We start from the raw sequence: 13,203 nt of genomic DNA, 5'->3' as shown, positions 1-13,203 counted from the left end.
AATCTTTTCAACATCATTCAGTCAATATATATCAAAATCATTGTACAAAATTATTAATCTGACTTACACATACATGTACTAATATTGTACACTCTTAATCAGAAACAGATTTCACATTTGACTCGAAAATGATAACACTCAACATTTCCTTGTTCTTTCTAAATATCTACACATTATTGTAATGGAAAGTTTTGTGATCATTTTTTATTACACAATTTCTGGCAACGCCCAACTGCAAATGAACCAATTCACCCAAAAAAGCTATATTGAATGTACTGGTATGTGAGGCAGATTCATTTAATATATACATGTTTATAAGATAGAACATTATAGTAACTGTTTACAGGGACCCTCATCACAAAATTTTTGAATATTTACACAAAATATATTCTTTTATTACATTAAGTACAAAATCCTTCCTAAAAAAAACGAAGCTGATTTTCAACTGGAAGACGTTTTATTCAAGTTAGGCAACTCTTGAATCTTGACCATATCTTGACCATATCTTGAATCTCATAAAGAGTCTTTTTTTGACAAAAGATACATGCATCGGTTCTCTACAGTTCCCCAAAATGTACCTACAATCAGTCTATAAGAGAATAGAGTCTTGAGTTAATTTCAATATGAATTTGACATGCACAAGAAGTAGTAATTCTTTCCCTGTAATTGACTTTTATTAAAGTACTGTTTTTCACCATCATTCTGTCTCGTGATAACTCTCACGACAGTAGCCTAATAAATGGAAGCACAGCAAAGATTAGCGTTACAGCTAGAAAAATAATATACATTATGTCCCTGTGGTCGATTTGTGAAATTAAAGGTGATGTACAACATTTGCTTTTGCTGTAATTTTCAGAAATTGGTGGATTTGGGGCTGAGTATTTGATATAAAATGTTGTTACACTGACCTGTTTAAAGTTTTGTGTTCACAGATGCTGGAAAAACCAAGAAATTATTGTTTTTTCTTGAAGTCTGGTTTCCTGACCCTACTTCAGACGAAACGAAGCAATATATTGATAGCTTGCATCCTTCACGGATGTGTAACCAATTGCAAATGTTTTGAAAAAAGTCAGGTTTTTTCTAACAATGGTCGGCTGACCATCGTCGATACACACATTGCATTTTCTTGAAAATGACAGCACGCGAGGTGCCATGATTTCACAGGATGCTTGAGACTATTATTCACTTACAGTCAAGGAAGGTACTTCATAATGTGGGGGCACGTAACCTCCATCCACACACCGGCTGCCCGGATACAGGGCTATATTTAGATTGACCTATGTTGTTGTTGACGCGTGACCTATGCAAATGTAGCACTTGTTAACTCAATGTCCATTCACTCTTGAAACAAGTAGGTCCATAGTTTTAGAGGGTTTCTTCTACATTTTCTTATTATAATTGTATAAGAATGACAATAATGTCTAGGTGGAAGTTCCTTTGAGTATATTATGTCATTTACGGGTGTAAGTAATCCGTAACAGCATTTTGTTGAGGGTGCAATAATATTTTAGAGACACTTGGTGATGTGTCCGCATCGTGCGGGAGCGCGCGAAACAGGCACTGCTTGTCTTCCAACTTTTGGACGGCAGTCACTTATTTTGTAGCCGGGATTTTCTCGGTGAGAATTCACCTTTCCTTTGCTGTTTGCCAGCATAATCATGTGCTGAGTGGGAAGGTGGGCGCCTCTGGAACCTGTGGTGAGTGTCCTTTTTATCATAACTTTGCGGGAAACTTGCGTTTTTGTGACACTTTCACTCACGAACTTTCCAATTTTGCAGCGTCGTCGTCATAGCTACAGTCGTGCATATTCCCACACACACCCACGTTGTACTTGTATGCACAGCGTCTGAACTCGTGTTGTGTGTGTGACCTTTGACCGCCATTGTGTGTACACATTCACCATGTATTTTGACCGCAGTGTTGTCTTGTTTATTTTTCCGTAGGCAATATGTAGGCGCGGTCTACTGTGAGACCTTCATTTATTGCACCTGGGGATCTTTACTACACGGGATCTTTACTACACGGGATCTTTACTACACGGGATCTTTACTACACGGGATCTTTACTATACGGGATCTTTTGCCTGGTGATCTGTCTTTGCATCGTGACCGGGATCCACACACATAGCACATATACTGGGGAAGTTTTGGGATCAACATCTGTTCATCATGTTCATTAACTGCAACTGATCTAATTAACTCATTGGTTATTCTACTGATTTGCTGATGTTTGAATAAATTCTCTATTAATCGCTGAAATTGAACTGAACTGGTGATTCCGTGTGATTCCATCTGGGGCAGCCTCCAACACACTTATCCTGATTTAGTTTGGGATCAAACTCCCTCATCATGCTGTGACACCGCAGTATTCAAATCACTTCAAAAATGGCGACGAGGATGGGATGGAGTGTGTTGCTTGTTGATCTCGTCGTGATCCTTCATCATCGGTCATCAAATTCAAAGATCCCCTGGTGCACGTTTCAACCTTTCAAGTCCTGCGACTGTGGAGGATGTGGCTACTGATGTCCTTCAGTGGGAGATCTGTAAATCGGCAGTTTTCTCAAATTTTGTATGTATTTTTACATGTTTATTGCACACGTGTATAACCCGTTTACAGTGATGGTCTTTGTGCATTGTTTATATGAACCCATTTTTTATTGACATATTTAGCTGCCTTTGTCAATAGAATTTTCATGTCAATGGTGCCCATAGAGGAGCCATACGTATATTCATTGACCAGTTTCATCTGTGTCTGTTTTTCATATTTTGAGCCAATGTTGCATGGTTGGTGATTTGTAGGATGGTCAAGTCTATCCTCACGTTTAACGGAGCATATTTTTGAGCTTCAATTGAGGCATTTCGTGCATTCAGTTTTGAGTTGATGTAATTCAACATGTCATGTGTGTTTTGTACGCCATATATTTTGTAGTGCTCAAGAAGCCATTTGTATTGTGTTTTCATAGACTTTGTTCTGTGAAATTTTGACTTTGGTCAGTTATGGCCATGTTTAAAGTGCTGGAAGATGCACTTGCCCTTCGGAATGAAAGGCTAGTTGAAACACTAGTCAGTGTTTTTGAAAATGCGTCTGTTGTGGAGCCCACTGTTGGGACTCTGTTCATAAATTCCGAGGCAAATTTTGATAATCTTGTTGGGGATATTGTAGGCATACTCACAGAAAGTAATGCATTGCTTGTTAACAGTGTTAGCTCGTTAATGGAGCAAGATTTAGCAACTAGCACCCCCGTAGGCTGTACTGAGCAGTTTCATGATACTGATGTTAGTCAGGGAAATGCCCTACCCCCGTCACAGCGAGCCATGTGGCGGTGGGTGAAGTTGATCTGCCAAATACAAAATGTATTGTCATTGAATCTTGTGGGGATTTTTGCGGTGATACAGTGTCTGAAGAGGGAGATAGTTTTGAGGAAATATTTATCGATACTGTAGGGTCATATGATGTATTAGAGGGGAGTTGTGATGTAACTCTTTGCCCTCAGTCTGTTTCAGAGAAGGAAACTTCCTGTTTTATTCAAGACCCTCAATTTGTTGCTCTCGGAGAAGAGTCGTTTGAAGATCCTCATTTTGATGTTACTCCCAATATCTTTGAATGTGCTGACTGTGTACTTGTTGAAAGTTCACAAAGTGAATTGCACAATACATTTGTTTGTGATGACACATTTTTATCTATCCCCAATTGTAGTGCAGATAGGCTCACCTGTTATGAGGTATATGAGGTTTCGCCCTTCAAGGTGACCAAGTTGTTGTTGACCGTATATGTTGAGTGTTGGATGCCTTCCTTGCAGAGTAGGGCTTGCAAAAAAGCAGGGAAGTGTTATCCCGGATGGCCTAATGCCATAACTTAATTGAATTATCATTTGTCATCATACTTTTCAGCGTATGAAAAATCTTTAGTGCATTGGAGAGGGGATTACTTGCACCACATTTGTGGTGTGGGACGAGGTGTACTGCCGTCTTCGCCTCCAATATAATTGTGATGTACTGCAAGTTAAATGTAGAGTTTTGAAGATTTGTATTTTCGTGATAACAAATATACTATGCAAGCAGTATACATACACTTAAGTTATGCGGTGTGGTGGAGAAATTTGTCATGGTATATCCTTACTGATCACTGTTTTTAAGGAATGGGAATTATTGTTCATGTATTGACATTTCCTCTTTTTACCCTACGTACTGATAGTGACGGGTTATTGGCTCATGCTTTTAAAGCCATTTCTGTGTGGAAAATGTTATCATTTCCCAAATTCCAATTTGTTTTACCCTAAGTACTGATAGTGACGGGTGTTGCTCCACTGTTGTTGGAAGCACATTTTTGGTGGTCGGTGGGATTATCTGACAGTTTCCCCATTACATTGTTTGTTGCTGGTAATGCAAATGAAGACAGTGATAGATTATGTCTGTAACCTTGGGTGTTGATACCTTTGTTTCAATCAGGTAATCAGATTACCCTGTACATGTGTACTTGTGATTGCTTTTGTGAAGGAAGTCAATCTAAGATCCTTAGTTCTATGAAGGCGACTACTATTTTAGAATACCTTATGATTAAAACAGCAGCTGTAGAAAAGTTGATTTCATTGTATTGACTTTAAAGAGTAATTATCGAGCCTTGACCTTTGACTAAGGTTATCAGAAATTTGTTGTGGAACAGAATTTGAGAAATACAAGTGTGGATATCCATTGTTTGACTATTTTGGAAATAAGAATTGATGCATGTGCATTGACAAGTGTTAAAACTTTTTGCTATAGTTGACTAAAGTATAAACTTATCCATTGATCTTGAATACGTTAAATGAGAAGGTCTTTGGAAATGTATGTGCTTGGAATTATTGAAAGCTTTTTGTAAAATATCATGTTTCCCATTTAGCACTACAAGTGTCAAATGTCTGTTGCGTAGTATTAAAGGAGACGCATACATGTGTATCTTTCATTCATGCCATATTCTTATGTAAAAGTATGTCAGCTTCATCCTTTTTAACAATGGAAGTTGAGTAACGACCAGTAGACATGTACTTGTATGCACACTTTATCATACATGTATATATAACATGTATAACATAAAAAAAAAAATGTTCTCGTTAAAGTTTATCTTTAAAGAAATATTTTGGATGTTAAATTATATCTTGCCAATGTGTATTAATTAATATGGTGCTTAATACTGATGTTGCACAGTGAAATCTTACAACATTTGAATAACATAGTACATTGTACTTTAGTAGGGACCACTCGGGTCGCGTGGTCTTAAAGCAGGGAATTTGTGGGGGCACGTAACCTCCATCCACACACCGGCTGCCCGGATACAGGGCTATATTTAGATTGACCTATGTTGTTGTTGACGCGTGACCTATGCAAATGTAGCACTTGTTAACTCAATGTCCATTCACTCTTGAAACAAGTAGGTCCATAGTTTTAGAGGGTTTCTTCTACATTTTCTTATTATAATTGTATAAGAATGACAATAATGTCTAGGTGGAAGTTCCTTTGAGTATATTATGTCATTTACGGGTGTAAGTAATCCGTAACAGCATTTTGTTGAGGGTGCAATAATATTTTAGAGACACTTGGTGATGTGTCCGCATCGTGCGGGAGCGCGCGAAACAGGCACTGCTTGTCTTCCAACTTTTGGACGGCAGTCACTTATTTTGTAGCCGGGATTTTCTCGGTGAGAATTCACCTTTCCTTTGCTGTTTGCCAGCATAATCATGTGCTGAGTGGGAAGGTGGGCGCCTCTGGAACCTGTGGTGAGTGTCCTTTTTATCATAACTTTGCGGGAAACTTGCGTTTTTGTGACACTTTCACTCACGAACTTTCCAATTTTGCAGCGTCGTCGTCATAGCTACAGTCGTGCATATTCCCACACACACCCACGTTGTACTTGTATGCACAGCGTCTGAACTCGTGTTGTGTGTGTGACCTTTGACCGCCATTGTGTGTACACATTCACCATGTATTTTGACCGCAGTGTTGTCTTGTTTATTTTTCCGTAGGCAATATGTAGGCGCGGTCTACTGTGAGACCTTCATTTATTGCACCTGGGGATCTTTACTACACGGGATCTTTACTACACGGGATCTTTACTACACGGGATCTTTACTACACGGGATCTTTACTATACGGGATCTTTTGCCTGGTGATCTGTCTTTGCATCGTGACCGGGATCCACACACATAGCACATATACTGGGGAAGTTTTGGGATCAACATCTGTTCATCATGTTCATTAACTGCAACTGATCTAATTAACTCATTGGTTATTCTACTGATTTGCTGATGTTTGAATAAATTCTCTATTAATCGCTGAAATTGAACTGAACTGGTGATTCCGTGTGATTCCATCTGGGGCAGCCTCCAACACACTTATCCTGATTTAGTTTGGGATCAAACTCCCTCATCATGCTGTGACACCGCAGTATTCAAATCACTTCAATAATAATTTGGTAATTTTGTTTTTTGATGTTTGCAAATGTTGTATATTACCTTTAAATATACAATAATTGACCGTCAACATCTCAACACCAGAATGACTATTCCCTCAGTAATTACTTTAATAATGCATTATTTACAAACTTTCTCTTAAAATAATTGGGAGAATGATGATTTGGCAGTGTTTATTTGTCAGGTATCAAAAGTATTTACTTTTTTCTTCAATTTTTGCAACATCCACTTACTTTTTGCAGGCTAAGTCAAACTTTTTTTCATATAAAGAACAGAAGTTATTCTGCTAACCAGCTCTGCGGAAATGGCCCCCACGCATCAGCACTGTGAGTTAGAGTGCGCTTGTTGTAGGCTGGGGCTGGGGCTGGGCCACGTGGAAGCGTAAGCTTGTGCGTTCCGTCGCATGGGCTAGCAAAATGGCATTACAAATGGGACAGGTGTTGCGCAATCTCAACCACCTGGCGATGCATCTGTGAGTGAAAAATAGGAGTCCCGATTAAAAAAACACAGAATTTAACCAAACAAATAATCAACACAGATCCGACTTCCTCAGTGAAAAGTAAAGACTTATTGAATGAATTATAAATGGGCTTTATGAGATATGGGGCTCCGTATGCAGGACACGTGTATGCACAGTGGTTGTACTATATATGGCTGTCTCAAATCTACCGTCAAATACTCGAATATTCTCATAGGTTTTTGCCGGTTTGAATTTTTGAAAACAAATACACACATGACTGTGATGATATTTTATCCTAAAGTTGTGAAGCATTATTTTCAGGGGCCACCTTTGTGTCGAAGGTCACTTTTTGTCGACGGCGGTTCATTGTACACATCATTTAGGCCAAAAAAAAAAGTCTCTGGGTTCTGGTATGCGCGCGCGTCGCCGTAGCCATGCGCGTCGGCAAACTGAAAAAGTTCTTTTTTAATGAAAGATGATGTCTCAAAACCGCCAAACTCACTGGTTTGACTGGAATCCTGCTGCTGCACAATTTTAACGTGTTTTTAGATTGGGTTATGGTCGAGAATAAGCTTTATGTGGCCTCCCTGGACTCCCATATATTTGCACTAAGTTTAGTCGGGCACCATTTGCAGTCATCAGCCGACATTTGAAGCAAAAAAATCAGGTAAAAAAAAAAAAAAGCTGCGTCGCCGCACCACTTTTTGGGCAAGCTCCATACCAGAAACCGGAGACTTTTTTTGGGGGGGGGGGGCCTTAAGCAGGTTACAGCCGTCTTACAGTTATACTTTATACTGCAAAACATTCAGATTGATTGATGCACACAAATTTTAACTGGCACACTCTTTGTGCAACTTTTTACTGGTGCAGCACGCAGTTGCAGCAGGCAGTTTCGAATATCCGAATATTCGGTCAAACACAGTTTCGAGTAACCAAATACTAAATTATTTGAAAATGGACAGCCCTAGGTTGTACATGAGCAACATACACTTGGCTACTTTTATTTTGAATGAGCACCATCCTGTAATGGTGACAATAAGTTCAAGAGTCAGTCCAAGAAAGAGGCAGGGACAAGACATGCCAAGCTCCCATAGGAAAATGCACACGCAAACAAAACTTAACGTTATTACGACTCAGGGCTACGGGGTTCACACTGCGCCGCCCGTCTCCCACATCAGGTACATACCAATCAAGTACATGAAGTATTAGCCAATAACCCTAACCCTGCCAGACATAAGGCTAAAAAAAATAGTTCTGCTTCCGATTACATGGCATTCGAAAATAGGGTAGGTAGGTAGGGAATTTTTTGTTTTTGCAAATTTTTTTGTGTACCATCATATGGAGATGTCTACGTGCAGTCAAGGCTAATAGGTAGAAATTGATGGGTTTTTTTTCCTTTTTTTTCCTCATTTTTCCAATAAAACAATTAGGGTCGGGGCTGTCAGAATAAGGTAGGTAAGGAAACCGGAAGCAGAACTATTTTTGTTTTTGGCCTAACACAGTGCATCAAGCGCACTGAGCTACCAATACCAGTGCATAAACTGCCAATTCTGAAACAATAAGAGCTAGTCCCATTGACCAATGCCACAGTTGTAGCCTGCTGCAATTGGTGACCACAGACTCTGAGGTAGTTTGGCATTGAGATTTTTGACCTGATGGATCTTGCTACACTGAGCAGGCTTCTCATTGTGACAAGTGTTGCATGTTGCTGCATTTTACAGCAGGGCCTCCTGCCAAAGTACGAGAGGGGTTTAGCGTTAATGGAAATGCAGGTAAGAGAAGTGATACTTACACAACGTGGAAGACATGCCCGCAGGAGCACTGACCAATCTTGGTGCCTTCCTCAAAGTCCTCCAGACAGACAGAGCACATCTTGATACGCAAGAGAAAAACAACCAAATATTCATGTAAAATGATGTAACCAGTAGACTTGGACAAATCTAGAGTCTGGGCCCAATTTCATAGAGCTGCTTAAGCATAAAATTTGCTTAAGCACAAAAAACCTTGCTTAATATAATCATGTTACCGGCCAAAAATCCATGTGATGTACATTTCTTGTGACTGGTATTTAACTGTTGTTTACTTAGCATAACAATCGCATGGAGTTTTGGCAGGTAACCTGATAATATTAAGCAAACTTTTTTGTGCTTAAGTAATTTTTTTTGCTTAAGCAGCTCTATGAAATTGGGCCCTGCAGGTCACCCAGAAAGTTTTCATTGTTCCAAATTTGTACTAGTCATAAAACAATATTTTTTTCTTCTAGACTAGCGGAACATCAAATTCTTTAATACACAGTTCCAGTTTGGACTTCATGTTCCAGTTTGCTCCAGCTTGGACTACATTTTGCTTTGGTTTAGACCAACTCTCACAGAGCCAAGAATTACATATTTTTAAAATTATTGATTATGATTCGGCAATTGGCAGGGATATCCAATGAAAATCATGGTAAAAGATGCGGCAAGAAATTACAATTTTAGATCTGGGGGATGGAATGGTATCAGATCTTACTTATTCGCACCTACATTCACTTAAAGTTCTAAGTCAAAACTACTTTGCCATTAGAGTAAAAATTGTTAAAGAACAGCTTACATCAAACTTGGCTCCTATCTTCTTCTTTGTGAAACTAACCTGTCAAATAAAAACAAGGATTGAGTGTTAGCAGAGATGTGATGAAGTAACCAAAGGTCATCAAGACTTGCAACATTACAAGCCCAAAAGTGACCTGCTACTGAATTGATCTGAGTCAAAGTAATTTCATTGTCATTGACTCGCTTGTAACTGATTATGGTCGACTTGATAAACAATAGATCTGGTTAATATTAAATTGCAGATCAAGTCAATGATATGGTTGATTTGATTAACCCTCCTTCTGTCTGAACAGCCACAGACAGTAAAAAAAATCAATCCTCTTCCCCTGCCATGCCTTTTACACAGGCTAGTCACCAACAGTCGGATCATATTTCATGCAGGCACTGTGACTAGTCAAATTCAGTCAACCGATACAAGTAGGCAAGTGGTAGGCACAGCTGGCTTATCAATCACCTACAGTCAAAGCTACTTGCTAGCATACTACTTAGCACACTACTTACTGTTTTAAATCCAGTCTCAACTCTTCCTGATCTTTTCAGCCTAACAGCACAAAAAAGGAGATAAAAAAAATTGAATATTGGGGAAAGATGGCAGGGTTAGGGGTACAAGTCCCAAGTCGCATTCTTATTCATATAACACCCAAGCAAATCCTTGTCATTTGATTGGAGGATTGTAGGTCACGCGGCATTCATTAATCGAATGGTTCCATTCACCGTGCATTTTTGTCCCATCCCTTTTGATCTATTGCAAGCCGCGCGCACGCTAAGACGCACAGCAGCCCGGCGTTATCTTTGCACTATTTAGACAATATCGTGCATTAAAGCAGTACAAAACTTGCCTTTGATGTTGATGCAGAACTGTGCCTTGATGATTTTTTTTTGCAGTGTTTTAAGAAGTAACACTGTTAATTGTCATTCTTGTCAAATAATGTGACTGTTATACCTTTGTTAGCCTTGAACAAGCTGAAAAAAATTAGTGGATATGATACAATTTTGTGAGTTTTGTTTGTTCTTAAAGTTTTATCCTCCAATCGAATGACAAAGATCTACTTGGGTGTTATATAAAACAAATAATGAATGTTTATGAGTGCACTGGTTATAGTAGTTTCATGAGTTGAAAGATTGAATGTTTATGAATGTTGGCAACTAGTTTATGAATGTTGGCAAAATTTGTGCTATTTGCATGAATGGAATGCAACCATGTTTGCAGAGTAGGCCGAGTTATTTGGATCTTACATGCAGATTCTTCTAATTATATTTCAAATTACCAACAGTGTGTGAACATATGATCACTATTAAAATTCTTGATTTATACTGTGGAATCAAAAGAAAGTTTCAACTAGTTCACAGCCCCATAGGTTGGTGCACAAATTACCTTGTTCGTTTCATCCATACCATAGATTCATATCGAAAAGATTTAAAGTAAAATTCAACAGAGGGCTTTTTGGGTTGAAATCTCACCTCAATAGATAGCAACAGAAGACTAGATTCAGCAAAAGGATGAGGCCGGCCACCACGAGAAAGGGCAGAACCTGTTCGAAGTTCAGTGGGATATCCTCGCTCATTGTGGTGTTTGACATGTGGGCAACCATTGAGATTCCGGGGGAAATCGGTGGAATGTTTCTTTCTTAGGCTTCAGCGACAATGTGTAAAGTTAGTTTCCATTGGAGAGTGTGGCTTCAATAGTATCTGCAAGTGCAACAAATTTAAAGAGGAATGTTGTTAATATACATGTACGTGATAAACTTTTCCAATAAAATACAGAAGAAAAAAAACAAGTTTGAAAATGATATGCCAGTTTCATTTATGGCATTTGGGCCATTTTCAGATTTTGGCATATTGGCATTAATACTTCTGTGGAATTGTCCACTCGTGCTTGTGCCTTCTACTCTAGAAACTAGAAGTTCTGAAAAGCTACGCAACTTCCTAAAAATTTTGATATTTTTAAATTTGTAAACATCATAAAAGAAAGAACGCTGCACCCTGACCCCACTTTAACGATTATGTGCATGTACAAAGTCTACAAAATTGCAAATGTTTCTCAGTCCCAGATTCACGTCTTTTCAACATTTTTGCAATGACTGACCTTTATTGAGATGATTTATGAAGAAAAGAAATTGGCGTCAGGCAGGTTGCAACATTTAACATAATAATTAATAAAATGATAAAATTGAACTGAACCTCAACATGATGTTTTTTTAGCATTGCATATTCTTAGCCTTGTGATGACACTTGACAGCCCCATGCAGTGCCAGGGGTGCATTTGTTGGAAAGAATGTTGCAACCTGACGCTACTTCAGCGGTTGTGTACAAAGTCTATGGAGAGTCAATACAATTTTCTAAGTATTTCCTAACAAAATTAGAAATATTTCTTAGTCCCAGATTCATGTCTTAACTCTTATCATCATTTTTGCAATGACTGACTTTCATTGAGATGATAATATAAAGAAAAAAAGGTAATCCTTACTTTTAGGACACCTCTATTTTGTACGAGTTCTGTTCAAAACTGACTTTTGCAGATGACTGTCCAGTACCAAAGTGACTTTTGCAGGCTAAAGAAGTCTTTTTTCTTCAGACAAACTCATGTTAGTTATAATTTTGAAAGCACTTTCAAAGAAAATGTGACTTTCCTACCTTTTTTTGCAGTTCGCCATCTTGCTTTTTAAATTTATTTTCTGTTTGTCATCGTCGTCTTTAACCCCTCATAAATCAAAACCCTGCCCTCTTTCTACAAAATTAAACCTGCTGATATTCAAGAGGTGTCATTGCCAAATGTTCAAATGTGTCAATAAATATCAGAATGTCACTTTTGAGTGTCATAGTCAGCTGTTTTGGTGAGTCTTTTAACCTTATATAGGAAAGGGGTCCTAAAAGTAAGGATTACCGAAAAAAACAGCGTCAGGTTGCAACATTCTTTCCCATTTAGGAACAGACAATGACAGATGGTATTATTCACGTCCCTAAACCATAACAACCTGTTGGATGCCTGCTAATGTGCTATTTCGACTCCGAGTATTCGGTGTCAATGCAGTGCGGGTCAAATCTGCCAACTGGCTGACCGGAGCTGGGTCGAACATCGACGACACAAACTGCGAAGTTTTCAAAAACGTACAACAATCCTTTGCATTACTTACGTTTGATGTAATTAATGCAATAGACGACAGATGACAGACAACTACACGTACTGCATTAAGTACATGTACATATAAACTTCGATGACTCTCATGACTTTGCTCTTTACGATTGTTGTGTACGTTTCGTTTAATCAAAGATCGTATAATATTACATGATGTATTATAATCCCGTCCGGCCCGGATCCCGTGTGCAGTCTAGTCAAGTTGTTGACATTGTGTGCATAATTCATTCCTAAACTTTACTCAGTCTACGTTTATTTATTTTTCGCATTAAACTTTTCTTTAACAATGCAACTTTCTTAATTGTGGAATTTGAGTATCCAAACACGCATTCATTTTTATTTTACTGTAATTGCTTGTTATTGATAAAACAAATTGTAAATGAACGAAATTCGTTCAATATTTTCACTTTTTTTGTATAATAACCATGATAATAACAGAGTAACTAAATTTATTTTTGTGGTGGCTACATTTAACAAAAGTACGTGACCTTTTACGTTGGCTCCTCGTTCTCAATAAACTAAAAGGTGCATATTATTTTACTATTTATTTGTATTTGTTGAGACAAACAAGGCA

The 13,203-nt window shown here is 38.4% G+C and overlaps 1 protein-coding gene and 1 long non-coding RNA gene across 4 annotated transcripts; one reads left to right on the top strand and one right to left on the bottom strand.

Moving 5' to 3' along the window:
• Nucleotides 1-1,210: 1,210 nt before the first annotated feature.
• Nucleotides 1,211-6,323, top strand: LOC119739686. The gene is made up of 2 exons (XR_005272613.1): nt 1,211-2,568; nt 5,999-6,323. It is a non-coding gene; the product is annotated as an uncharacterized LOC119739686 (long non-coding RNA).
• A 113-nt stretch (nt 6,324-6,436) lies between these two features.
• On the bottom strand, nt 6,437-12,851 carry LOC119739685 (RING finger protein 24-like). Of its 3 annotated transcripts, none has more exons than XM_038214704.1 (6): nt 12,628-12,851; nt 10,955-11,182; nt 9,995-10,034; nt 9,495-9,533; nt 8,698-8,777; nt 6,437-6,915 (listed from the first exon to the last, which is right to left on the bottom strand). In XM_038214704.1, the coding sequence occupies exons 2-6, from the start codon at nt 11,083-11,085 to the stop codon at nt 6,777-6,779; spliced, it is 429 nt and encodes a 142-aa protein (XP_038070632.1). In that variant the 5' UTR covers nt 11,086-11,182; nt 12,628-12,851; the 3' UTR covers nt 6,437-6,776. The 3 variants fall into 3 exon arrangements, with proteins under 3 accessions (XP_038070632.1, XP_038070633.1, XP_038070634.1); XM_038214705.1 differs by lacking the exon at nt 12,628-12,851 and adding an exon at nt 12,469-12,619; XM_038214706.1 differs by lacking the exon at nt 12,628-12,851 and adding an exon at nt 11,675-11,766.
• Between the last annotated feature and the right edge of the window lie 352 nt (nt 12,852-13,203).

The sequence above is a fragment of the Patiria miniata genome, unplaced genomic scaffold, assembly GCF_015706575.1.
Source record: "Patiria miniata isolate m_02_andy unplaced genomic scaffold, ASM1570657v1 HiC_scaffold_4, whole genome shotgun sequence".
Lineage (NCBI taxonomy): Eukaryota > Metazoa > Echinodermata > Asteroidea > Valvatida > Asterinidae > Patiria > Patiria miniata.
The sequence above is the reverse complement of the archived record's forward strand: the minus strand, read 5'-3'. Positions and strand labels throughout refer to the sequence as shown.

Excerpts from the sequence above, each read along its gene's own strand:
- LOC119739685 (XM_038214704.1), bottom strand. The coding sequence starts at position 11,085 with ATGGTTGCCCACATGTCAAACACCACAATGAGCGAGGATATCCCACTG. Across the intron at positions 10,035-10,954 it reads TTCTGTTGCTATCTATTGAG|GCTGAAAAGATCAGGAAGAG; the intron begins GTGAGATTTCAA and ends TTGTGCTGTTAG. Across the intron at positions 6,916-8,697 it reads GGGCATGTCTTCCACGTTGT|ATGCATCGCCAGGTGGTTGA; the intron begins GTAAGTATCACT and ends TTTCACTCACAG.